Below are 27,877 nucleotides of genomic sequence, written 5' to 3'. Positions count from 1 at the left end.
ATGACGTTTGTCTTTAGAGCCAGATTCCAATGGTGAAACAATCGACTGACTACTTTTCCATTTGTACCAATGGTACCAATGGTACCAATCGAGCATTTGTTTTCGCATGGCTTACAAGTCAGTTAATGAGATGCAGTTTACAAATGGTATACCGATCGACTGAGGTGCTTACCATTCGTTCCAATGGTACGAATGGTAACCAATCGACTGACTAGTTTTCCATTTGTACCAATGGTACCAATGGTACCAATCGACCATTCGTTTTCGCACGGCTTACAAGTGTTAATGAGATGCATTTCACCAATGGAATTCCGATCGAATGAGGAGCTTACCATTCGTTCCAATGGTACGAATCGTGAGGCGTCTTTGACAAATCGTAATCTTTTACCGATGGTACGATTGGTGAGGATATTTTGACGATGCGTATCCGTTTGTGTATATTGGACATGAGTGATCCATGTTGGAGTCCCCATTTAGGGTACCAACATGGCGAACATAAAAGTCAGCACAAGAAATAAAGGAGACAGTTGCATCGATATTACTTAGTTTCTCTTCAGAATTCCTATTTGAATGCGAATAAGTTTATAAGTCAAATGCTTTCGAAAAAGCCGCTGGGTCTTATCGTTCATAGTTTAACCTTTTTACCTGACAACGTTTTTTCAATGAAGTAAATACTGAAACAACTATACCGTACCAGCCCGCCTTAAAGGGTTTATTTACTAAATATCCTTATACATATAAACTAAGTTTATTGCCAGGAGAATGATGTTTGTAGACATGGGCATTCCTTTATATGAGTAATAAAAGTCTAAAAATATCGATGTTGAGTTTTATTACAGATATACAGAGATGTTACTCTTTCAGGCTTGTGAAAATGAAAGTGCAGGAATGTTACTGAAACTGCATAAAAAATTCGAGAAGCCCAACTCTCAAGACACGAGAGCAAACAAGTTCTCAAAAAAAAAGGCGAGAACCAGCAACTTCTTTTCTTTTGTCAAGGATTTTCAAGCATATTTTCACTAACGTTTTGAGAAATATTAGGGAGGTTCAAAACAACTTTGAACTGAAACATATAAGCTCATATACATGGACCAAAATCTAGCAGGAAAAATTACACTTAAGTTGACGGTTGGTATAGACATATTGTTAAGCTTAATTTTAATGGGGGCGTACCTTCAGCTAGAGTGCAGACATTTCCTGGGCCCCGAACATTGATTTTTCTTCAACAACGTTCTTCATGGCCGCCGGATGTAAAAAAGTCTTGGTTATTCGGTTTAAATGCATCTCCATCGTTCCTCATCCTGACCAATTTATTACACAGGCTTGACGGATTCAGAATTGAGAAAATCAAGGCAAAAACAACCAACAGTAAGCGGATGCTTTCCCAGGCAGATTTTTCAGACAATGACCTAAAGCTTTCATTCCACTCACTCGCTTTTGATTCAAATTTACTCCTCTTTTTTATAAATATGAAAAAAATCAGTGTGCTTAATACGTGAATGAAACGACCAGATCAACTTCTGTCTCTATGATATTCTTCAGAACAAAGTTATCAAGAAAATAATTTTCAGAAACTTACAAGAACTAGAATGCGTCACCCATGTTGGAGTCCCCATTTAGGGTACCAACATAGCGAACATAAAAGTCAGCATAAGAAATGAAGGAGACAGTGGCATCGATATTACTTAGTTTCTCTTCAGAATAACTAAACGGAACTGACAACATATCGATATGAAATTTTCTTGAAGACTTTTCTTGCCGGTGTATAAATACGTTTTATTCAAGGTCCAGCTCCACAAAAGTCGCACTAGTTCTTCCGTGTCGAATATAATGATTTAATTGAGTTCACCAAAAGTTCGACTGTTGATTTAGAAGTCGATAAGATAACATATTGAATACTTTGGGACGAAAATCAATGCTCATACATAACTATGATGTCTGCATTTAGTTCGACATGCAGAAATTCGTCTTTTGAATCGGTGCCGCACCGATGTGCGACAAATGCAGACTGCAGCCTGGCAGAAGTACAGACTCAAGACACTGGTCTTTCTCAGTTCATTTTTAATATTGTGCGACCTCCGACATTGGAATCGGTGTTCTGTCGCGAGTAATGCCACAAAACCAGTAGAAATTGCAGTACAAGTTCAAACCGATTAAAACGTCAAACTTCTGTCGTGTCGAACTCAACTGAATCTAACGAGAAGCTTGTGGTGGTATACTTCCCGCTTTTGGTCACCCTAAACCGCTCCCTGCCCCAACTCACACACAACAAACAGTTTGGCTAAAACTTTATTCTAATCACAGTTTAGCGGCTACTTTCAGCCAGCCTAGTGAAACAGAAACCATTAGTGTGTAATATACAAACACAGTTATTCAGCTTTGCAATGTTCGTAACTAAACGCGATTTTGTTTACCAAAAAAGATGTAGACCATCAGTTCTATTACGTATTTTGTGCCTTCGTGTTTGTTTAGTGACTGAAGTATATACGAAAACAGAGGATAGTTTTTTTCGTGCGTTCCTCTTACTGTCTTATTGGCTGGTCAGACTTCGCGTGGTATTAATTTGCTGTTCATCTCTCGACGCTGTCCCAAATTTTGCGAACGAGTGTTTTGCCAATTTAAGAGAAAAAATGACCAATAGTGTTTGCCTATCCATTGGTTTTGGTATATACTCGATTAAAAAAAGGTTGTCACATGCCAGGGTGCAAGGGTGAATCCTGAACGATGCGACTTGATGGAATTATGGGGTGGCATAACTAGCATGCACCCATTTCGTTGTTTTTTTTTTGTTTTGTTTTGTTTTTTTCATTTCTCCTCGAGAAAAATGTAAGCCTAAAAACCGCTCATGCTTCTATTTTCTAATAATACGAATGCGAATAAGTTTATAAGTCAAACGCTTTCGAAAAAGCCGCTTTGTCTCATCGTTCATAGTTTAACCTTTTTACCTGAAAACGTTTTTTCAATGAAGTAAATACTGAAACAACTATACACATCAGTGTCTGTGGATATATACCCCCACTTCCACGAACAAATGTTCACTAATACAAAATACCATTGATAATACATTGATATAACAAAAAGTTCATATCAGCATCGTGGTCTTAACAATGTCTATTACATTTAATGTGTATTACATTTCATTGACCTTTTAACGTTAATTTGAGAGTTGCTTCTCTCGGAGTTTACTTTGGTTTGCCCAATTAATGGCTAGAACGGTGAATTAACTAGAGAATGGGCGTTTAGTATGCTCTACGATCACTGACTTCGCAACACAACTAACTCACAGCCATAAAGTTTCGTGGGTGGTTTCATACATTTATCACTTAACATGAGTCAACATAGCTAAGTTAAGTAAGTTAAGTGTTTAAGAATTGTAAAATCACTCTTGTGATTACAGTGTTAAAAAATACTCAGGGATGGGGGATAGTGTAAGTAGTCTCCACTCCTTTATTTAAAAGTTTGGCACTCCCAGATTCCGCCCTCTATCCCGAGCTCAGTGCCCACAAAGAAAACAAAGGGCTGTAAACAATCTACCCTTCTTAAAGCTAAAGACGAAAACTCTGAAGCATTACAAATTGAAGCAGAGGGGATGTTTGACGAAAACATTGAAAACGTTCCAAACATTTTCTTAGCCTTATTGGCACACCTGAAACTAAGAGAAGCTCGTAGCAACTCTACGAATTTTCCTCCACCCCTTACAGTGCGGCTACTGTTACCGGGGTCACTTAAACAAAACTGGCCAATCAGATTGCAGGACAAGAACAATGAATTTCAACCAAAGCCGACTGAACCAATCACGAATAGATGCAAAACAACAGTTAAAACCCAAAAGTTTAGAATTATTGACTGTTTGTATCCTACTGTGATCTGATTGGCCAGTTTAAAGTGACCCTGGTAATAGAAGTCGCACTATAACTGTGACTATGAATTTAGTAAATCTGTTAGAAGCAACTTGAGTAAATGCAAACAGGGTAATGACTATAAAAACTGTATTACAAAGATAATCATTCTGATTAATTTTCTCCACAAAAATGTTATTTTCTTTGCATCATGTCCAGAGGCAGAACCTACAACTGAACAAAACTCCTGTGTAATTTGACTACAAGCAAACAAAGAGAATAATTATAGTCCAAAGGTTTTAGAAAAAAATCACACTCGACGAAAATCATTCAAAATTGAAGAACAAAAATCACTTATTTACGGTACACATACCTTTCAGGCATAAGGTCTAACTTTCTCTAAAAAAGAGGAAACCTCAGGGTCGTACTAATTTCTTTAAATTCTACAGTTCGTTTTTCTAAATAACGTATAACCTAATACATATATTTAGCCAAGCCTAAAAGCGGAACTATACAATTCCTTTTTTAATAGCATTTATATAAGTCTGCTTATCCTAGGAACATAATAACCTGACACGTTTTTAGTGATGTACAATAAGGTTTAATTACCACTGCAAAAACCGTGAACAATCAATCTTGCTCAACGCTGGATCAAACAGGATTGTGATCAGTCAAAATCGATAAAAATAGAAATAAACGTCAAAAGGACTTTAGCAAGGACTGATCAAACAAAGTTGAAAGGCTTGACGTAGTATGGTTCTTCCAATTGAAAAACTTAGTAATAAACGCGATTCTTTCAGGAAAGCGGGCGAAGCGCACATCATTCAAAAAGTAAAAACCCTTGAGCCTCTAGGCATTAAAAAACAAACTGTTTACTTATCTAGCCACACCATACTACGTCATTTTATATGTACTTCTGGTTATTATTTTACAACCTAAATATTCTGCGAATTCGTGAGTTGTCCTAATAAAGCTGATGAAGACTGGTATTGGTCAGTCGAAATATCGCCAATCAAGCCTTTTCACGTTGTTTGATCAGTCCTTTTGACTTTCATTTCTCCATTTTTAGTGCATATACAATAAACTGCTTACCAACAACAACTTATTACAATGTTAACTGCTACACAGGGGAACAAGGTTTCCTCTCTCCCCCCCACCCCCCCCCCCCCAAAAAAAAAAGGAAAAAAAGGAAAGAAAAACCAGGCTTTCTTCCCGCTCAAATTGATCAGTACTTGCACAAATTTTTGTTCACTGGATTCCAACTGACCGACCGAAACAGCAAGAAACGCATTACGCAAAGCTCACTAAAGAAGGGTACATGTCCTAGGCTGACCCCGCTGGAATTGTAAACAAGGCGTGAATTTGTGACCTCACGGGAGACATTAAATGTGATATCTCCGGTTCTATTAGGCGTTCAGAGACGATTAAAACAGTAAAATACTCTTTGTTTAAGGGTAAATTTCCCTACAAAAGTGTCTATGATGCGCCATCTACTGATGAATAATTTGTTTGCAAGCAAAGTTCATGAAATTGGGTTATTTTTAGCACCCACCGGCGGGTGTGAATTTCTGGCGTCACACCAAATGCCAAAAAAAAAAAAAACATCTCCGCTTCCACAAGGTGCACAGAGGCGACTGAAACAGGAAAATACTGTCTTTACGGATGGTATATCGCATCCATATATACATACTGATTAATTCCCACTGTAGTACTGCACGCAAGAACTTGAGTAACAATTAACAACATGCCCCATATGTCGGAGAACTAACCACATGTAGCATAAAAAAGCATTATCTTTAGTTCAAAGCATTTCGAATTGTCAGTAGTCATTCACTGAGATTGAGAAAGGTGGCAAACAACTAAGATTCCCGAGAAATGACAAAAGTCAAAGATGAACACCTACAAAATACCACAAAGCAAGTGACTGAAACGGAAGAGTAGCCTTGTACCGATCATCACTGAATTAAGGAAAAATAGGGTCCTAGAAAACTAGATACTCCTTCAATAGGGTGGTGAGGTGAAATAATTGCAACCATAGACCCTCCTGCAACATGTGTAAATGTTTCAGCTTGTCTACTTCGAACATTGTAGATAATGAGCTTATTCGTTTCAAAGTTAAGGAAAACTGCAAATGCATCATTATCTTGGACCGAAGTGATAGACGTCTGCTTATGGTCAGATCGCCAAGAACGCTGGTTAGTTGCTTCATAATGCCAGGACCATTTCCGACTTACACTGCTGTAGATAGAATAGTGGTGACCATCAGGCGGATTTTTCTTACTTACACCAATGGCAATTTCCTGTTCACTGCCTCTGTGTGCATTCAAAGATAGCAACTTTACTTTCCAACAGTGCTTCCCTTTCGTGAAAACAGAGACACTTCGTTCACATTTTGGAAGGATTGATACCATCGCCAATTGCGATTTCAAATTTCCACTCTCTATATGTAGGACTGGATTCACTTCCCATCGGAAGGGACTCCCACAAACATCTTGATCTCCTAACATCACCGTCATTGTGACTTGCCCCTCAGCCTCTGCACAGAAGGAAAAGCTGTATGACCCATCGCCATTGTCATCTGCATGTAACACAACATTTTGATGTTTCTCTTTGTACTCACGGCCCTGGTAGTTGCACAAAACTCGTACATTGACCTGAAGGCCACCTGTTGTTTCATTATTTCCCTTTGCATCTTTGGTTAAAAGAACAAAGTCAACAGGCTGTCTAACAAAGGTCTGATACATCACTCCCTCCTCTCCTCCTACCATGCTAACGGTGCACTTTTTCGGGTCGGTGGGCTGAGTACTCAAGGTTGCAATTTTGCCAATTTTCGAAATGGTTTGATGCACTTGTAATTTGAGAGACTCGGTAAGGCAAGGTTTGCACTGGTACTGGGATGAGTTGAGCTGGGTAAGCCGTTGAATAAGATCTTGCTTCATTGACAAAAGTGCTATGTTATCTCCATCCTCTAACGCTCGCTCAGCAAACTCCACACTATTTCGCAGCTGAACCAGTGATAGGTTGAGCATTTCCCTTTGTTTTCCAAGCTTCTCAAGCTTTGCTTGTTCTAGCGTTTTTAATTCATGCTTCAGGTTTGAATGCAAATACTTCAACGCTTGAACTTGTTCCTCAAAAAAGACATCCACTTGTTTGCTTACTTCATTAGTTTTAACTTTAACACGACTTTCCATTGTTTGCACGGCAATCAAACCTTCTTCAACAGCACCGTCTTTAGCTTTGGTGTCTTCAAGAATGGCTTCAACAGAATTTCTTTCTTTTTCGGCAACATCTGTTACAAAGATGTACGTATGTTCACGGTGATCAACAATGGTACAATCTCTGCAGATTGTTTTCTGGCAGGTTTCGCAAAACAGTTTTAAGGTTTCACCTGTGTGTTTTAAACAAAAGGATGGCTTAACAAGGGCCTTCGAACCAAGCTTCTGAACTTCAGCAAGGGATAACATTTTGTGGCCTACAAAAGCATTGATCCTTTTATGTGCTGTTACACAAAACTCGCACATGAAAACACTGCAGTCGGCGCAACGTGACACTGCGAAATCACCACTATTGCAGTGTTCACAAACCAAGGACCTCTCAGATAACTTGTTCTCTTGCATGCTGAATAAGGTCATGAAATTGTTTACCCAGAAATTTGTTTGCAGCTTACCAACATTTCCATCAGCAATCTAACAAAACAAAAGTGCAAAAGACAGTTATTAGTTAAAGTGCAAGGTAATCAGGCAAACAGTAGTCTTGATGTATCACAGCTCAGGCATGACTGAGTGACATTATAGTGTGTGACAGTAGTTGGTCGGTATCAGGTCAGTTCTCCAGTCTTCATCAAACATCAGACGCGTTAACCACTACCCCCCCCCCCCCCCCAACCTTCTCGCACCACCATCTATGGCGTCACACTAAATTAAGGAAACAAGAAAGCCTTTGCCCGCACACCACAAAGGTTTCCAGGTTAGTTAACCCTTCCATTTACCTTTTCCTTTTTTTTCGCACATTCGCCTACATAGTAGATAAAAGTAGGGTGAACGCGTTTTTCTTTCCTGAGCATGGATATTCGATTTTAAATCCAAATAAGCTGGAGACTAAAGGACTTTGCCAACAATTTAAAATTAGGCAATCATGGTAGGGTAATAGGCCTCTGAACTGCTAGCAGATGGCCGGTTTTAAACGACAGTGGCTAATGCACATGGAAACAAGGCTTGGCCAAAGGAATAAAAATGTTATTTCCTTCATTTACTAAAAAAGGAATAACATTATTGCCTTTATTTCCTAAAACGCGTAAGGGGATTTACTCGAATAATAAAGAATGACAAGAATTTTGGATCATTAAAAGCTTGATTCAAATAACTGCTGCCTGCTGAGGAGCCCCCAAGGTCAGGCACTGGCCAAATTGAGCAAAGTTGTATGGTGTCCAAATCTTCAAGACTGCGGTAGAGGTTATCTTACATTCTATGTTCTTGTCACTAGTATTACTCTTCTGTAAAAACCTTTTTTTATGTTCAACTTACTTTTGTCTCCTGTCGACACTGAGGGCAGCTTATAACATGACCAGGCCCCTTTATCTTCACCAGCTTTTCCAGGCATCCTTTGCAGTAGGTGTGAAGGCATGGTAGAACTTTTGGTTCCTTAAACTGGTCCATACACAGAGCACAGTCCAAGTGCTCGTTGACCTTTTCAGGCACAGCAGAGGCCATTGTAAGTCTTCAAAAATGAAAACAAAACAATTTAAACCTTGACATTGGTGAACTTAACAACAAAATAGTTCGAAGTTAAAGTCAAGTCTCAACTTGTGTAAACTGAACATTTTTGTCCAAACAGTCTAATTGCTGGAAGAAAACTATGGTCTCTACGACTGGCCTTATGAGTTAACGCTCACTTAAATGGAAGGAACTTGTCCCCCCAATCAACTAAACAGAATTGTTTTTTCACTTCGGTGGATCATGTCAATCAAAGAAACCGTTCTGAGGAATAATAGTGCATGAATGCACAGCCTCAGCTTGTGAGTACATAGTACAGATTATAAGCAAGTTACAAGAGCTCACAATCGCCGACATTAACCTTCATTTGTTTATTCGGAAGGCTATCATTAATTACCTGCTAGAGTGGCCTTGAAGGTAGTTTTCACAGAGTTCTAGATCAGGATTTCCAAGATTTCAACCGCGTTGGGCGACATATTCTTATATACCTTCTGAGGGAGTACCCCGTCCACCCACGGGATCTGACGCTTACAGGCTGCGCGTAAATTAGGCATAATAGCCCTAGTTTGGGTAAGCTTGAATTTACCCTCGTTTTGCATTTAGATGGACTGAATTCGGGTGAATCAGATTCTGCTGGAACTGAGAAATGTGCGCATTGCAGTTTAAATGCATTTTTTATGTCACTTGTCACAAACACGTCTTTGTACGAAACGATTATTAATTGTTTTCTATCAATACCAGAAACGTGAGCTATCTGGATATTTGAAGGCAACTGGCTGTGATGGACTTCACTTACATCACTGGAATTCTTCAGTTCTATTTGAGTTGCAGCAACGTAAACTGCATGTAATTAAAAATAATATTTGCAATAGGACTGAGTGGCTCTGTGATCATAAAAATAACCAAAAACGATTCATTCATTATGGAAAAGGTTTTAGCAAATAATGGGAGAAAATATTTTGAAGAATGAAAGGCAACCCTTTCTGTCGTGTGACAATAAAGCCATCCAAATCTGCGCTGTTGCAACACGTGTGATGGTATTACTGTCCAATTACTCAAGTATAAGCGTACACTGTCCCGTTAATGTTCAGATCTTGAACATTTTGCCAGTGAGAGCATTTTCAAAGAAAAATGTAACGTGACATAGGTAATGTTTCCCTCGCTCTATTCTCGCTATTTTTGAGTTAAAAAAAATTGTGTACCAGACATGAAAAGATTGTCGGGAACTAGAAGTGAAGAAGTGAAAACATCGCAGAATTTTTTTTTTTTTTTTAAGAAAAGGTTATTACAAATGTTTTCGTAGTGTGTAGTATAAAGTAGTAATTACAAAAGCTGCGTACAGTTTTCGTCTTGAGGTGGGCTCTTAGATAATACTGCGAAGCTCATGGAGTTAGTTATTCAATTCCTTGCGACGTTTGCTAAGAATTCTTATCGCTACTTTCGGTGGGTCGTCGGAATCGTGTGATTCGAGTAAAAAATAACAAAGAAAAGAGATAAAAGGCATAGTGTTGTGTACAAGGGAGTGGTTTGCGCATTGGAAGTCAAAAGTGAACGTAGAGTTTTGTCTATATTTTACCATTTATTTTCCTTTCAAGTTTTTTTTTTCTGTACTTGCATCATTCATGAGTTTTTCATGTGATTTCAAGTAAACAAACTCATCTGACTCAAGATATTCCTGTCTTGGAATGGTATTGGCTTAAGCCTCCAAGAACTGGTTCGCGATTGGTTCCCCAATTTTTCCTAAGCTTGTATACTTTCATTTCCTAGGTAAGATACACGTTAGTTGCACTTAATTCAATCATGGCGAGCTTCCCCCCTCCCCCCCCCCCCCCCCCCTCACCAGGTTTTCTTCTACAGAAGAAAGTTCACTTTGTTATAATCAAGAACCAGATTTCTCACCGACCTTTAACTCTCACCATTTTGGCAACCATTCTGTCGGAATTTAAGTGCCTTTCATATTACAGCATTTGTGACCGTTTTGGTATACTAAGTGGTTTTTAAGTAACCTAAATAAAAGAAAAACACTGCAGCAGGTTAGCTGTGAATCCCAAAGCGAGCAAGTTCACAATTGAGGAAAACAGTGCAATTTAAGGGGGCCATTACAGTTTCTTTCATTCATGTGCGCCCCAATGATTTTTACTTCTTTCATTTCAAGATGAATTTTTGTAGATGTCAATCAAGTCTGTTTTAAATCTAAATTAAAATTAATTTGAATTTTGAGTGGATTCAAAACGCAGAGAAAAGTTTTCCCACTTTACTTTGCTTCAAGCATCTGTGTAATCTCCCGCCCCTTATTCAATGTTGGACATTAACAACTTGCAGATATCACACGCATAGATTTGTCTTGTTGATCATCATTTTAAGGGGGGAGAGGTGTACTGAAACCATGTCTAGAGTAGATCGGCGCCAGCCGCATAAATCAACTGCTCACCAAACGTTAAGGAAAGAAAGTAAAATACGAAACAGGAATTCTGTACAAACATGCTTTAGGTCGGGTTTAGCTAAATAACAATACAATAAGAGAAAAGCGTTATCGGCGATTTTCCATGCCTTGTTCCAATAACTTTACCAATACATTCTTAAATCCTCTGCCAGGATGAAGACAGCACGTAAAAAATATTTGTCATATCAATTTCCTATAAATGGAGCCTAAAGTCTTGCGAAACTTAAACCAAAAGACCAGGGACAAGTTGCATAAAACTTAAGGGTGGGCGTAAATGCTATAGTCAGACGTTAAAATACTGAATGTGACTGAGATGAAGGTCTGGCGTTAGCAGTTACGCCCGACGTTAAATTTTATGTAGATCACCCCAGATTCACAAGGATCAAGTGATGGTTATGTGTGGTCTTACTTCACGGTTTAAGCGTCATACGTACTCAGTCGTACTATAGGGATTTGTCCTATTCACAAGCGACGTAAAACAATGAGTAATTTGTGCAATACGTTGGCACATTTGAGGAGCGGCGTATTAATTAAACGCCGCTCTTGTGTCGCATAATACGGCAGAACCTGTCCTACATTTCAATGTTTCCTACGCCAACTGTTTAACAACTGCCGTAACAAACTGAATCAGACGCTGCTCTTTTTCCCGGACTTAATTCCACAATTGGGTTGGGCACACGAGTGGAGTGTTTCTGGATCAAGCCTATCTAGGCGTGTATTCTTGCCCCAAAAACATCACCAACAATGGAAACGGTACACCTGTTTGGCCCAATTTCCTTGACTTTCTCCACAAATAATTTATCAAACAGATAACGTGAGGAAGAACATTTATAACCTTGCAACCTAATTTATTTCCCGATGGATTATCCGTCTCCAACAAAGACTGGATATTGTGGCCACTGTTCATTCTATGAATATTCCTTAAGACGACTGAACAAACAAGAATGAATTAACGTAACAATAGATATAAAGAACGACGCACAATTGTTGTCAGTCATTCTCGAGAAGTTCCCACATTTACATTTTGTGAAGCCAAAGAATGAAAGGTTTGCCGAGATCGTTTAATTTCTACGCCAAGTTGCAAGGACTATTTAACCTAAAGTTTAACATAATTTAACGCTAAGACGCACAAGAGTCTATAAACCCATTCACTCCAAGCTCTTTAGTTAAACACAGTTTAAAATTGTTTCATTCATAAAAGCTGCTTTCGAACTTTTGTCGACTACAGATTTAGCACAAATGAAAGCATAAGTTAAAGTTTACTTGAATCCTATGCCAAATCCAAATGGTTCAGCTTTTTGTTACCAGTTTTCATTTTGTTAAACCTGGTTTAATTAAATATGTTTTGCTGGTGTGAATAGGGCTATATGATTGAAAGCACGGTACCCCGAGCACGCAGATGATGAAGAACAACTTAAGATGAGCTTTTCATCGCCCGGCCACACGATCTTCAGCGTTTTGCAGTCATTCTCTGTAGTGCTATTACGATTTGTGTTTCTTTAGAAATCTAATAGAGGAAAGAGAGCGACCTACCTTGGCAATTTAAGAACACGATCAGAAGGGTTAAAACTGCTGTACCTTGATTCGTAAGCGGAAGAAAATCATCAAAGATTTTTCGAGAATATCAAGAGCCCGCGATCGACTTATAGTTGCTAAGGAACTCTGGCAATGTTGCATTCATCTTCATTATCATTCAAAATATTAAGGAGGGCGTTGTATGCGTAAATACGCCTTATACCTCAAAGTTTATGAAATAGAGAAGATTTTAGGAAGACGTTAAAGAGGTAGGCGGGGGGGGGGGGGGGGGGAGACATACGAACCCAACCCGATAATCCGCTCACATGGTGGGGCACATCAGGCTGGTAGCGGACTAACTGTCGTTCTTCAATTACCGTGAAATCTTCCCTTTCTCAATTTCCCTAAAAACTACTTCTCCAAATCCCTTCTTCTGCTTTGTAAACACTTTAGAAACTTCTAAAAAATCTGGGATGTTTATAACACTGCGCTGTACAAATCGATGATTAATTTTTGGATTGAGTGAAATATTTTAAATTTTTTTTTTAACATTTCTTAAAAGAAGAAAAATGATAAGAAGGTTCAAGACCCATGAACTTGGAATTCAGCTATATTTTCCCCTTAAGCGATAAATTTGATAGTCGCACAGTACAGTTTTAGGCGAGTTGTTCTGCGCTAAAAGGATTTTTTTTTGTGTGTGGATTGGAATAGAACTTGTTTTCTACTAATTACTTTTGTTGCTTCTTTAAAGGAAAAATTAGGAAACTACACCCAAGATCACGGAAGGTACTCCTATCAATGCTGGCAGGTTGCAACTTTTTGAAGATGATTAAAATCGTCCGGTTCTCCTTATTACACCGCATCAAACTTCCTGTAAGCATTGCAGCGCTAAAAGTCATCGTTGCGAAGCAAAACTACGGTGTTTTACGGTGAAATTCTTGATCGCTGCTTATCCTCACATATAACATGGCTTAAATGGGTTTAAGTCTATCTTTTCAACATTGTCTGCTTGGTACTGCCTATGGTTTTTAACATCCACGCTCTTTTAATGTCAGTTTGAGTCTGAAGATGTATAGAGTATACCGAAATATAAAATGTTCACAGAACAGAGCGAGGGAAATATTTCCAACGTCATGTTACATTTTTTCCTCTGAAAACAAACTTAGTGTACATTCGGGTTTTTTTCTTTTTTTTTTTGGTTGTTGGTTTGAATTCTTCTCTGGCAAACGTGCCATGATTTGAGCATTAACAAGACAGTGTACACGTTATGCCTGACTAATTGCACAGTAAGTACCATCACACGGGTCAAAACAGCGCAGAATTCGATGCTTTTATTGTCTCACACAGCAGAAACTGTTGCCTTTCGTTCCTCAAAAGGTTTCCCATATTATTTAATAAAACCCTTTTTGTAAACAATGAATTGATGTTAATTATTTGTGTGATCACAAAGTCCACTCAGCTCTATTACAAGTACTATTGAATTAAATGTAGTTAACGTTGCTGCAACTCAAATAGAACTGAAGAAGTCCAGGGAGGCAAGTGAAGTTCATCACGGCCAATTGTCTTCAAATATCCAAATCACTCACTTTTCTGGTATTGATAGAAAACAATGTTTTTTACGATTATTAAATAATCGTAAAATAAGGCTTACCGTTTCCTGTAAAGAAGTGTCCGTGACAAGTAACAAACAGAGCATGTCAACCACAATGTACACATTTCTCACTTCCAGTGGAACCTAATTCACCCAAGTTCAGTGCACTTAGAATGCACAACGAGGGTTAATTCATCCTAGCCAAAACTAGGCCAATCATGCCTAATCTGCACTCAGCCTGTGGGCGTCAGATGGAGGGGTAACTTCTCCATAAGGTCTACAAGAGTCACCCAATGGCATGCGGTTGTGATCTTGGGAATCATAATCTAGAATGGGTCATTCATATTCTAGCTGTTTTGCATAATCTTGGTCAATTACGTTAGGGCAACGTCGCTTCTTCTATTGAAAACTTTTCCCACTGTACTTTGCTTCAACAGCACTTATTACTTTGCTCCCCGCCCCTTATTCGATATTGAGCATTAATACTTGCAGGTATCAAACGTGCGCGTAGATTCGTCTGTGTTCGTACCATTGTAAGTGGACAGAGCAGCCGCAGCAATCAAAAGTTCACCAAACGTTGAAGAACGGAAGTAAAACACGAGTCAAGAATTCTGTACAACACGTGACAGATCGGGTTTAGCCATTGTTAAATTACAATACAAAAAGAAAAAAAGTTTATCGGCGATTTTCCATGCCTTTGTGCAATAACTTAACCTGGAAATTCTAAATCCTGTGTAATGATAAAAACAACAGGTAAATTATTTATGTCAAAGGAATTCCCTTTGAATGAAATACGATGTTTGGCCTTATTTCACGGTTAAAACTCAGTCATACGATAGGCATTTGAACCAATCACAAACGATGAGAAATTTATGCAGCACGTTCGGCACATTAGAGGAGGGGCGTATGAATCAACCGCCGCTCTTGTAACGCACAATACGGCAGACAATGCCGCACCAACGCTCAAACTAACGATAGAAACTGATTTTTTTGATCGAATTGATTTGTCAATTAGTATCGGCATACGAGTGGAGCGGTTTCTGGATCAGGCCTATTTAGGGGTGTATTCTAGCCCCAAAACATCACTAACACTGGATACGGCACACCGGTTTGGCCCAATTTACTTGACCTACTCCGCAGATAATTTAACAAACAGACAACGTGACGAAGAACATTTATTTTTTTTATCATTTTTTTTTATTACCTTACAACCGTATTTATTTTTATACGGATCATCTATATTCAACAAAGAGTGGATATTGTGGCCATTGTTTAGCATTCTATGAATATTCCATAAAACGACTGAACACACAAGATCAAATTAGCGTAACGATGGATAAAAAGAACGATGCATAATTATTGTCAGTCATTTCATCATTCATATCTCGAGAAGTTCCCACATTTATATTCTGTAAAGGCAAAGAATGAAACCTTCGCTGAGATCGTTTAAATTCTAAACCAAGTAGCACAAAATAAAAAAAACCCCTGAAATTTAACATAATCTAACGCTGGGAGCCGCAAGAGACTACTATTGTACGCACAGTACACCGAGTGCGCGGATAAAGAAGAAGATGGAAAAAGGGAGCAAAGTCTTTTCATACGGCGCGGCCACATGGTCTTCAGCTCTTTGCAGTCATTGTCTGCAGTACTATTACGATTTCATACTGAGCGGACAAACTTTCGAAGTACGATAAAGGACAGAGAGCTACCTACCTTGACAATTTAGGGACAAAATCACAAGGGGTTGAAACGGCTGTACTTTGATTCGTAACCAGCAGGAAATCATCAAAGCTTTTCCGAGAATGAAATGAGCCCGCGATCGCTTTACAGTTGCTAAGGAACCCTGGCAACGTTACAATAATTTCCATTGTCATTACAAATATTAAAAGGGACGTTATGTGCCTTAATACGCCTTACGGAAAGTTTATGAGAATAGGGAAGATTTATAAAGAAGTTAAAAAGAGGGAAAAACATGCATACAACCCGACAGGTAACGGACTGTCTGGGTTTTGTCCTTCAATCGCCGTACAAACAATCATCAGTATCTCCTTAAATCATCCTGCTACCCATCTCATACCAAACAATCAATTCCGTTCAGCATGGCCTTACGACTTAGAAGAATTTGTTCCACGGACGAGTTCTTTAACACACGTTTCGACGCACTCACGACACATTTAATCAAGAGAGGATATACACCCGTTTTATTAAAGAAGAAGTAGAGAATGTTCGTCAATTCCCCGCAGCAAAGCCCTTGAAACATCTATGAAAAATGAGTCTAACAGGATTCCATTCGTAGTAACATTTAATCCAGCCCTTCCTAACATACGTCGAATAATTTTCAACAATTTAAACATTCTTCGTTCTTCACAGCGATACAAAGCAGCATTCCCTTCTCCTCCTCTCATATCGTATCGCCGATGCAACAACCTCAGTGACACACTAGTCAGGGCTAAACACCGAAGACCACCCTCCAAGACACCGGGAGCTTTCCGTTGTAACAGAAATAGGTGCAAAAAGTGTCCCTTCATTATGGAGGGAACCACGTTTCACACCTTTTTCTCTACAAACGAACACAGATCCATACGACATCACATCACTTGCTCATCTTCAAGTCTCGCTTGATACAGTGCTCCAGATGCAAGGTACAATACACAGCAGAGACTAAACAGTATCTCAGCGACAGATTTGGTGAATACAGACGCACAATCGAAAAAGCCCTTGAACAACGTCATGTTGATTAACCTACCGCCGTTTCAGATCACTTCACTCTTCCTTGCCATTGAATCAACAATCTAGAACTCATCCCCCTAGAAGTCAACAACTCCAACAGAGACGGCATTCGGAAAGCTAGAGAAGCGTTTTTAATTTCCAAGGGCAAGACTCTTGAACCCTATGGGATAAACAGACGCGATGAAACTTTTAAAAGCATACGACTCCGAGAACGAAGACGAGTAGCGACAACTATGTAACATTATTGACGGCAAAGAAATCCAATTTAATCAGACACACAGTCGACTTCTCCTTCCGCCTCTTTAACATTCAGTCCAGTACAGCGGTGAGCAGTGACCGCGCCTATAATTTCCATAGCTGAAACGTGGTAATCATCCAAGAGCTCGCTAACGCTTCGTCTCAAACACGAGTTATGATATAATCCGCAACAATGTGTTTGCCAGCGTTTAAAGTTTTAACTTTCTACAGTTTTGCTGGAATTTCATCCAGGCCAGTTTGCTTTGGCCATATAATAAGCTATTAGTAAAATACATAAGTTCGATCGGAGTTGTGTGCGCATTTTGCACGGGCGCCGTTTCAGTTATGACGAATTATAGCCATTTATTTGAGAACGATTTTACAGTTGACTCAACTTTGAAACTTTTCGTCAAAAAATACAGTCAATTGTAAAATGAGCCGAATACCTTCAACTTTATTTAATAACTCAGGCTAGTGAGGCGAAAGATCAAGCTTTGTATTAATCAACGCAAGGTTCAGTTTGTTAATTAATCTCTGGCTATAAGAGAGACGCAGGTCAACGCAAGTTCAAGTTTTTTCAAATGCTAACGCGAGTATAGATGGCGTCTACTAGTGACATGACTGACAGAGTAGACGCCAGTTCTTCTTAAAAAATGGCAAAACAAAAAAAGAAAAAAAGTTACAATAAAATGTTCTTGCAGCCCTGCCGGTGCTCACCCAAACAAAATCCACAAAACTGAGACCAATGCAAGCCGCGCGCGTTGGCTTACGCATTTGTTTGTTGGTAAACTGAGTACACTGTTCCTATAGGGGTCCATACGCTTTCTCTTTAGCTTAGCTTTCCAAGGAGTACCGGCCTGAAACAAGCCGGCGCCAAGGGAGCAAGATGGTGTCCTTAGGACTCTATGCAGTTCTCCACCACAATTTTTAATACAGGAAACTTGAACAGATACATAAAGGCAGAACGGTCGAAATTATGGTTGGAGATCCAAAGCAGATAGGTTTTGGTTTTACAAGCTAAACAGATTAACTATGGGTGCAACCCGCCAAATTGGGCTGCAATACAATGAATTTCAGGGTACTCTTTTGCGCACGGTTATAGCTTCGAAAACAATAAGAAGACTAAAGTTCTCTTCTGGACCTTTTGATAAGGGGGTTAGTACTTTTACCGACCAAATCGTTCGACAAAAGCCGATAGCAGACAGTCATACAGTCAATGTCAGATTCCAAACCTTTTATTTTTTTACTCTCAGCTGAAATAACGGTAATTGCAAATTCTGTAAATATATAAGTAATAAAGTAAATTCTGCAGAGTGGCATTTCCCTTAACCGAATAAAAGCCTTCAATGTTAGCATAATCAGCTAATCCTATCTTTATAGTTGTTCTCTTTGAATTTATCCTTGTTTTCGTATCTATGGTCATGTTTGGTATCTGCTGTATGTAAACAAGTTAACTTGTACTTTGCGTTCTTTCAAATCAACTGGTAATGCAATTAATTATAACGTCAAACATTATGGAATATAATTATAATTTTTTATGCACCTGGCCTCCTTGAAACTGCAAATAACACGATCTGGAAACTATTAAAGTAAAATATTAACAAAAACTATGTCAACTTTTTACGCCTTATTTCAGAAACTGTCTTTGGTCTTTACATTATTCTATCTACACGATATAATTTTTTTAGATGCTCCTTTTGTACCTTGTTTTGCGTTCTGGTGACCAACAGTGCCTATTTATTTATTTTTTTTTTTTTTGCAGAACTGGGTGGCCATAACTTCTAGTCTGTAAATCGAATGCGCCATTTTGAGGGGATGGAAGTGCAAAATCTTGAAAAGTGATGACTCCGGAAATGGTATGCACTGTTTTGAAGAAATTCGAAGGACTAGGAAAAAATTGACCTTCAGATCAGTAAAGTCCTTTTGTACCTTGTTTTGCGTTCTGGTGACCAATAGTGCCTATTTTTTTTTTTTTTTTTTTTTTTGCAGAACTGGGTGGCCATAACTTCTAGTCTGTAAATCGAATGCGCCATTTTGAGGGGATGGAAGTGCAAAATCTTGAAAAGTGATGACTCCGGAAATGGTATGCACAGGACTAGGAAAAAATTAACCTTCAGATCAGTAAAGTCCATTGCGAACTGACCGCTCTGGCCAGCCAGTTCTGACAAATGGCAAGCACTCTAAGAAACAGCCAAAATTCCGCAAAAACACGGATCTTCTGTAGCAAAGTTCTATAATTAAAAAATTACTTCCCTTTATAACTAATATACTAAGAAACGGAAAAACCGTGGTCTATTTCAAATGTGTTATAATGCATTTTTAACACTGTAAACTTCAATCTAAACATGGTTTGGATCTTTTTTTCAATTATTACGGTTTAAATGGGTTCACGGTTCTTCTAAGTCGTTTCCATGACAATCTCCTCTTCCGGCATCACATTGTAGTATGCCTTTGACTCATCGAGCAATCCAGGGTCAAAGTAAGGGGTGTCCTTCATAAGCATCGTCTCCAACAATGTCGTCACCTGATCAAATGTCGGTCGCTCACTGGGATTCTCATTCCAACACTCCATCACCAGCTGGAATCTAAAAATAATACTGCACCATTACGAATTGTTCAATGGCGATTTCATCTTTGAATAAACACTGTGCTGTCCATTTTGCAGTCCTGTACTGGCGAGAACAAAGTTTTCAGGCAAAGACAGTTTATTATGAGGGATGGGTATAGACTAGATGAAAACTTTGACTGGAGTCTTCCAGACGCCAGACATGTCCGCGGTCACCAGTGCTCTTTGGTGTCAGCAGGTATTGGAACCCATATGGGTTGAAATGTCGCCGAGGTTAAAGATTTTTCTAATTAGAAGGTAGATTTTTTCTTATTGAAGATATCTGACATAAAACGAAAACAACAACTTACAACTCATTAGAGCACGAGTCTGGTTTCTCCATACGATAGCCAGTCTTGAGAAGATTGTACAACTCTTTGTTATCTAATCCAGGATACGGATTTCCTCCTTAAAAATAGAATCATGGTTTTAATGATATGCTATACTTGATTGGTACATATAAAAACGCTGGTGCATTGTACCCTCCACTGAAGCTGTCTGAATTGATGTTAGCCTAAAAAGACTTTTGGTTCCTATTTGTGACGTGGTTAAGGTCTAACAATCATTAAGAGTTAAGTTACGTGAAAAATACAACACTGGTAGCACCAGCTGAAGTTGTAGCACTTTTCCCCATTTAGGAAAGGAACAGTAGCATACTGACAATAAGATCATTGCCTAAAATAATTTGCACACTGTGCCTCCTGACTTCCACTTCTTTTCGCCGTTTCCTCTTCCTTAGCCATCCAGTCGATCGATTGGTCAGCCGATTGCTCAGCAGATAGGTATCAGCTAATCTTCACCTTTCACTCAATCAATTGACCAATTCATGGCAAGCGAACAAGCGAAAAAAAAATTGCAAGCATTGAGTCATCACGTCAGTGAGTCTGTTAATCAAACAGTCTGTCAGTCACTCAGCCATCCAGTTGGTAAGTCATTCAATCAATTATTCAGCGAGTCACTGAGTCAATTATTTATTTATTTATTTATTTATTTATTTATTTATTATTTATTTATTTTATTTATTTTGCATGAGTCAGTCAGTGAATGAGTGAGTAAATGATTCAGTCATTCAGTCATTGGAAGCTGAGGAGAGAGATAAGCCGAAAGACTGGTGTCTGTACACAGAATTGATAGCGTCATAGGAACGCTTAGAATCGTGGCTGTCTGGGTAGCGCAGTATTTCATCTGCCACCAGTTCAACTGCAGCACTCGCCCACATGTCCCACGTGTGGGCAAGCCTTCAGGACCTGGATTGGCCACACCTGTCACCTCCTGACCACCAATCACCGTCAACTGGTCACTGATCTGAAGTAATGATCAATCATTATCAGGTGAGCTAGCGAGTCTGTGAGTGGATTAGTCAGACCTGTCAGTCAATCCATCGGTCAGTCCTTCCGTCAGCCAGTCGGTCAATCAGGCAGCCAGACAATTAATAGCAATGAATTATTCACTGCATAGTCCTAAAAGACTTTGTTTGTTCTCTTACCCATTGTAGCAATCTCCCACAGCAGAACTCCAAAAGACCATCTGAAAAAATTACAGGATGAATGTCCATGAATAAACTTCGTGTTCTAGGCTTGACTGTCAAATGACATACAGATTAAAGAAAAATTACGACTTACAACATTTAAAAAAACTGTCGAGAAGAGAAAAAGACATCATTATGTAAATGATGAAGGATAAGAACCCCCCCAACATGGCTGTGGTCCTACACAACGAGATTTTTTTGTAAAATTACAGAAGAATCCCGAGTTAGAGTTTTATAACTCGATCATTGCGCATTACATTGTAAATCTCCGTCCGTACTTCCTTCTAGATTTCTACCATTAACGCTACCTAGACAGGCCGTGTTTTTGTGATCTATGTTAGACGGATAGAGCCCACCCCTCTCTATAACTCCGAGTGTATTACTGCAACTCTCTCCTCAGCAGGGGCTCCTTCATTAAAAGACATGTTTTATTGGACAAATATATAAAAAAGGTTTTCACTTTCAAAGTCGGTGAGCGTCTTCCCCCCCCAAAAAAAAGAAAAGAATGTATTGTTTATGGACTGCCGAACTAACGAGCCAATCACAGCGCAGCATTTGCTTTTTCTAGCTCGCTCGTAGAGATAGACTTAAAAGTACTAGCGTGCACAAATGTTTCCTATCGTGCCGGATATATAAAACCCTTAATGCTTGTTACTGGGTAACAATTACTGCAAGGCTAATTTAGATACATGTCACAACACTTACACGTCGCTTTTCGTGGTGTATTCACTGTTAAAAAGTGCCTCGGGTGCCATCCATTTTACGGGGAGTTTCTTCCCTTTATTGACTTTGTAGATGTCTCCGTAAATGTGGCGCATCAGTCCAAAGTCAGAAATTTTGACCACTTTGCTCTCTCCAAGGAGAACATTTCGTGCCGCTAGATCGCGGTGAATAAATCCTTTACTTGACAAGAAGCCCTGTGGCAGGAATAGAAAATCAATTAATAAATCCATACTAGATTGGTGTATCAATGAATTTTTTACGGCATTTATACAGAAATCGGGACTGACAATGGATACGTTCGAAATTCCTATTAAGATAAATAATAAACACCAATATATGAAAATTAAAAATCTCCTCTTTGCACTTAACTTCATTACAAGAAACGGTCACATGAAAGTATTTAAAGCTGAACTGTTACCCGCACAACGTATGCATATTATCAACAGGCGTTCAAGTGACACTCATAAAAAACAAACGAACATTATTTACCATTCCCCGCGCTATTTGCCAAGCAAAACGAAGAAGATCCTTTGGAGAGAAATCGTCATCGTGCGGCTCATTTCCATTGCTGTCGTTTCCATCCTCCGCATTTTCTGGAGTAACATTTTCATGTACAGAGTTAGAAGAGCAAGCCAAGCCTTCGGAATTCTTTGCAGTATTATCCACGTTTAGTTCCCCACAGCCACTTGCGTCAACGCTTTCGCTTGTGTTTTCATTCAGAAGTTGTTTGGAGTTATCACTTGTGTTGCAAATTTGCAATTGAGTGATATTCCAGTGTTCCTTTCCGCCTTCAGCAATCCTTGAAGCCGTAGTTTCCTCACAACTCACAAATTCTTTGGTTTCGGCAGGGTTTTTAGACAGTAGCATCACTTTTGAATCATCTTCAGCGCCAAGTTGCGTTTCGTCAGCGTCGAGTGTAAATCGTTCGTTGTCGTAACACTCTTGATAGCTTTTCTAAAGCATGAAAATCAAAGGAAACCTTAAAAAACTGAAAGGAGAATATTTTAAATATTTTAAACATATTTAAATTTTTTTAAATATTTTACTTTATAGCCTAGTTTGAGAATGTTTACAAGCACTCAGTCCACCATTCTAAACTGTTTGTAATACATGGTCGATCTAGAGCATACGGCACAAGCGTTAAACCCTGGATGAATTTACTTATGCAAACTATGTAAGATTCAGAAAATGGCTAGAGTTGTCACGTGTTTTGAGCTAATTTATATAGAAGAAGAAGAAGAAGAAGAAGAAGAAGAAGAAGAAGAAGAACCTTTATTGATTTATAACGCTCAGGGTAACCCCTTCAGATGCAAAAAGCTGTCTGTTATCAATAGGAGCCCTGACAAACAGACAAACCTTCATTGTTTCTTCATAATTGAACTTAAACGGCTATATATGCTTTCCTGTCTATCAAATCGTGAAATTGATCTTTCCTTGCAATGTTTGACGTGTTGCGGGTACACACAAGGTGTTTTAAGGACAAATCAACTAACGTATGGCTACTAATAGCTAGCGTTGAAGTGGTGGTAACTCGAACAAACAAACAAACAAACAAAAGCCACTTACAATTCCCAGGCCCATTTGCCGCTGGAAACAAGAAGGTGAGACCTCGTCGTCATGAGACTTGTCTCCCTTGCTTTTGTTTCCAACCTCTGCATTTTCTGGACTAACGAGATAGAAAGAGCAAGTCAACTCCTGAGCATCCATCTCTACGGCTTGATCCCTTGCCGGCTTTCCAGGAAAAACTGTGTGCTTGCTTTCTCTCTCGCTTTCATCCAAACGTACATTGGAGTTAACATCTGCACTGAAAATTTGCACTTCAATTACATCTAAGTGTCCTCCGCCGTCTTCAGCATTCCCACTTGCAGACAATGTTTCTTGACGGCACAACGTTTCCTCACTTTCTGCTGTCTTTTCAGTCAATGGCATTAATCTTGAGTCATCTTCAGTGCCATGTTGCGTTTTCTCAGCATCATGTGTAAGTCCCTCGTTATCGTAAAATTTGCGATAGGTTTTCTAAAGGAGGAAAATTGCAAGAATCAAACTCTGAGTAAGACGATTTGCCAGTAGATGGGAAAATGTCCAGTCGTGACTCATAACCTTACTCAAACAACGTTAAGATCATTTTGAAAAGTTGCAAAATTGCAAAGGGTTCAGAAAGGGAGGGTTGTCCAATATAGACAAACTGATACGGTCTGAAAAAACGGCCTTACGATCCGTACGGTTTGTACAGACCGTAAAGACACTTTTCGGTCCGTAAATTGCATCTCATTAAGGACACTTAGAATATTTCCACGTCTTATGTGAGTGAGGGGCTTGTAAAGTTTGACGATCCGTACGGTCTGTACAGATCGTAAAGGCGCTTTTCGGTCCGTATACGGTCCGTAAATTGCATCTCATTAAGGACACTTAGAAGATTTCCACGTGTTATCTCAGAGAGGGGCTTGTAAAGTTTGACGATCCGTACGGTCTGTACATATCGTAAACGCCCTTTTCGGTCCGTATACGGTCCGTAAATTGCATCTCATTAAGGACACTTAGAATATTTTCGCTTCTTATCTGAGAGAGGGGCTTGTAAAGTTTGACGATCCGTACGGTCTGTACGGATCGTAAAGGCACTTTTCGGTCCGTATACGGTCCGTAAATTGCATCTCATTAAGGACACTTAGAATATTTTCGCTTCTTATCTGAGAGAGGGGCTTGTAAAGTTTGACGATCCGTACGGTCTGTACAGATCGTAAAGGCCCTTTTCGGTCCGTATACGGTCCGTAAATTGCATCTCATTAAGGACAATTAGAATATTTTCGCTTCTTATCTGAGAGAGGGGCTTGTAAAGTTTGACGATCCGTACGGTCTGTACAGATCGTAAAGGCACTTTTCGGTCCGTATACGGTCCGTAAATTGCATCTCATTAAGGACAATTAGAATATTTTCGCTTCTTATCTGAGAGAGGGGCTTGTAAAGTTTGACGATCCGTACGGTCTGTACGGATCGTAAAGGCACTTTTCGGTCCGTATACGGTCCGTAAATTGCATCTCATTAAGGACACTTAGAATATTTTCGCTTCTTATCTGAGAGAGGGGCTTGTAAAGTTTGACGATCCGTACGGTCTGTACAGATCGTAAAGGCACTTTTCGGTCCGTATACGGTCCGTAAATTGCATCTCATTAAGGACAATTAGAATATTTTCGCTTCTTATCTGAGAGAGGGGCTTGTAAAGTTTGACGATCCGTACGGTCTGTACAGATCGTAAAGGCACTTTTCGGTCCGTATACGGTCCGTAAATTGCATCTCATTAAGGACACTTAGAAGATTTTCGCTTCTTATGTGAGAGAGGGTCATTGCAAAATGATCTCTCACAACGGCTCCTTTAGGAGCCACCAAATCTCACTAAAGTTATTGATCAATACTACCGTACAGTCTACTTGTTCCATAAAATACTAATAGTAATATATAGTATTCTGCATTAGTCGTCAGGAAACACGTTTCCTAATTCCAGCCGATTGTAAGGTTTTGTTTTGTAAGAAACGCATCTTTGGTTTCTCACACTAAAGAACGAAGAAAACACATATTTGATGTATTTTACAGCATCAGCCCCAAGTTTATATTTTGTTTACTTCCAGTGTATTTTCTGTTTCAACGAGAAACGCATCATTTGGTCGCTCACGCTGATAGAACGAGGTAAACATGCAGGTTTCCATGGACCCAAAGTTCATTTTGTCCCACTTACTGACGCTTAACGGCGTTCATAAAGAACGCGGGATCCAGCCGATTGTAATGTTTTGTAAGAAACGCATCATTTAGTTTCTCACACTAAAGAACGAAGAAAACATATATTTGTTGTATTTTACAGCGTCAGCCCCTAGTTGATATTTTGTTTACTTCTAGTTTCTTTTCTGTTTCAACGAGAAACGCATCATGCATTTGGTCGCTCACGTTGATAGAACGAGGTAAACATGCAGGTTTCCATGGACTCAATTTTCATTTTGTCCCACTTACTGACGCTTAACAGCGTTCTTAAAGAACGCGGGATCCAGCCGATTGTAATGTTTTGTAAGAAACGCATCATTTAGTTTCTCACACTAAAGAACGAAGAAACATATGTTTGTTGTATTTCACAGCATCAGCCCCTAGGTTATATTTTGTTTACTTTTCAACTTACATTCAGTTTACAGACCGTATACGGACCGAAAAGTGCCTTTACGATCTGTACAGATCGTAAAGGCACTTTTCGGTCCGTATACGGTCCGTAAATTGCATCTCATTAAGGACACTTAGAATATTTTCGCGTCTTATCTCAGAGAGGGGCTTGTACAGTTTGACGATCCGTACGATCTGTACAGACCGTACGGATTGTTTTCAGACCGTATCAGTTTGTCTATATTGGACATGTCTGCAGAAAGGTGGACTTAAGCTAGTGCATGGCCCAAATCGCCAAAGCAAGCAATAGAGGCGTGCGCATGCTGAATGAATTATCCATGTTTGTTGGTCTCCATTTTGCCTTTGAAAAGGAGGTAGAGTTGGTCTTTCTCCACAGCCCTCTGCTTAATCTCTAATCAAGGATATGAGACTAAAACCACAGAATGGCGTATATTATTTCTCGTCTATCAAGAATGCGTGTATACTGCTTCGTCAACAGAACTGTTATGATCTTCAAATGAACAATACCTGCACTGAGAAGTATACAGGCAGCTAAGTGCTGTCCTCTTAATTTTTAAGGCATATTTGAAATGATACTGTAGAAAATTAGAAGGATCTTTCCAATTACGCGAACACCTTCTCAAGGCAAGTTCAATGTCGCTGATAGATCCACGTATAGCCCAACCTATTCTTACGGACTTCATATCTCCATATTCCGTACGGAGGAGTTTGTTTGGTCCCAGATACCATTTAATAAATCTCTGTGATACATGTATAAACTTTACTCTTAAGGAGGTTTGGCCGAAGTTTTCAACTGTATATAACCAGCCAAATAAAACACGTTCTCGAAACAACTCTTTTAAAAAGGCCCCGTCCATGAAACCGTTCTTGCTGATTGTGGTGAAATAAATTCGAAAGGTCGACCCTCTGAAAACAACGATAATGACCCCTTTACCACGGTATATCGTAGTTATTCATGTCACCTGTTGCCTCTTTCGTCTAAGCCAGTGGAGTAGATCTCCATATGCAAGATATTCCAGCAGCAGAAAGGTGGGTTCTGAGTTAACCCAACAACCCAACATGCTCACAACATTGCGATGAGAACCAATCGATTTCATTAACTCTATTTCCTCCAGAAGATGGTCCCTTGCTTCTTTATCTGTAGAGTCTGAAAATTAAATAATTTGGAACTAAAATGGTGTTTGAAATACAATGTCTTATTATCTTTTAACAGTGACGTTGTGCTGGGTCTAGCACCGCCTATGGTAAACTACATAATTCATCAGCTAACACTTATACTGGAGTGCAAATTCCTCTAAGCAGTTGTAGGAAAATAAGCTACAGTTTCTTGTGAAAGAAAAGAAAAATCAAAATCAAAATTTAATTACAGAATCCCGACTTCCGAACATGTACCATAACCATGTACCAAGCACTAAAATATTTGTATGATCTATGTAGTTGTAAGATTATATTATTGATGCTCGCCTTATTTTCAGGGGTGTATCTGAAGCATCATTTACTTACACGATAAACTTTGCTCCATATTGTTTTTTTTCCGCACAGGAGTAATGGTTACAAAACACAGGGGATAACCTTGCAATGGACTAGCATCCCATCCAGCACTACCCTAAGTTGCTTCATCCTACAGAAACCGGGTTAAGCTCTTCGCACGCTGTGTGGGCCACCTGAGTCTCATATGTGGTTTACTATGAGCACTCTTTTATTTCAAATAAACCATTTTCTGAGACTGTGTATTGCTGGTAAGCTGTACGACTGACATCTGGGCACAAGATTAGGCTGTACCTCGTCATGAG

General features: G+C 39.2%; 2 protein-coding genes and 1 long non-coding RNA gene across 5 annotated transcripts in view; all 3 read right to left on the bottom strand.

Annotated features, from left to right (window-relative positions):
• Nucleotides 1–648: 648 nt before the first annotated feature.
• LOC146480719 (uncharacterized) lies at nucleotides 649–4,970 on the bottom strand. Its single transcript, XR_014864671.1, has 2 exons — nucleotides 2,985–4,970; nucleotides 649–683 (listed from the first exon to the last, which is right to left on the bottom strand). It is a non-coding gene; the product is annotated as an uncharacterized LOC146480719 (long non-coding RNA).
• Nucleotides 4,971–5,038: 68 nt separating this feature from the next.
• On the bottom strand, nucleotides 5,039–17,096 carry LOC146480718 (E3 ubiquitin-protein ligase TRIM45-like). Of its 3 annotated transcripts, XM_085109357.1 has the most exons (4): nucleotides 15,814–17,093; nucleotides 8,363–8,555; nucleotides 7,507–7,525; nucleotides 5,039–7,227 (listed from the first exon to the last, which is right to left on the bottom strand). In XM_085109357.1, the coding sequence occupies exons 1-4, from the start codon at nucleotides 15,972–15,974 to the stop codon at nucleotides 5,795–5,797; spliced, it is 1,806 nt and encodes a 601-aa protein (XP_084965483.1). In that variant the 5' UTR covers nucleotides 15,975–17,093; the 3' UTR covers nucleotides 5,039–5,794. The 3 variants fall into 3 exon arrangements, with proteins under 3 accessions (XP_084965483.1, XP_084965480.1, XP_084965481.1); XM_085109354.1 differs by having other exon boundaries at nucleotides 5,039–7,525; nucleotides 15,814–17,096; XM_085109355.1 differs by lacking the exon at nucleotides 15,814–17,093 and adding an exon at nucleotides 12,528–12,636 and having other exon boundaries at nucleotides 5,039–7,525.
• Nucleotides 17,097–18,286: 1,190 nt separating this feature from the next.
• The window catches only part of LOC146480717 (uncharacterized), a 34,179-nt gene continuing 24,588 nt past the window's right edge, over nucleotides 18,287–27,877 (bottom strand). The window contains exons 17-24 of the mRNA XM_085109397.1: nucleotides 27,047–27,231; nucleotides 23,490–23,939; nucleotides 22,413–22,877; nucleotides 21,906–22,117; nucleotides 21,159–21,199; nucleotides 19,984–20,080; nucleotides 19,179–19,652; nucleotides 18,287–18,969 (exon numbers count right to left, since the gene is read on the bottom strand). Coding sequence (XP_084965523.1) covers nucleotides 19,466–19,652; nucleotides 19,984–20,080; nucleotides 21,159–21,199; nucleotides 21,906–22,117; nucleotides 22,413–22,877; nucleotides 23,490–23,939; nucleotides 27,047–27,231 — 1,637 coding nt within the window. The 3' untranslated portion in view covers nucleotides 18,287–18,969; nucleotides 19,179–19,465. The remainder of the gene's footprint in view (nucleotides 18,970–19,178; nucleotides 19,653–19,983; nucleotides 20,081–21,158; nucleotides 21,200–21,905; nucleotides 22,118–22,412; nucleotides 22,878–23,489; nucleotides 23,940–27,046; nucleotides 27,232–27,877) is intronic.

This window comes from Pavona decussata, unplaced genomic scaffold, assembly GCF_977016875.1.
Source record: "Pavona decussata unplaced genomic scaffold, jaPavDecu1.1 SCAFFOLD_53, whole genome shotgun sequence".
NCBI classification, from domain to species: domain Eukaryota; kingdom Metazoa; phylum Cnidaria; class Anthozoa; order Scleractinia; family Agariciidae; genus Pavona; species Pavona decussata.
The sequence above is the reverse complement of the archived record's forward strand: the minus strand, read 5'-3'. Positions and strand labels throughout refer to the sequence as shown.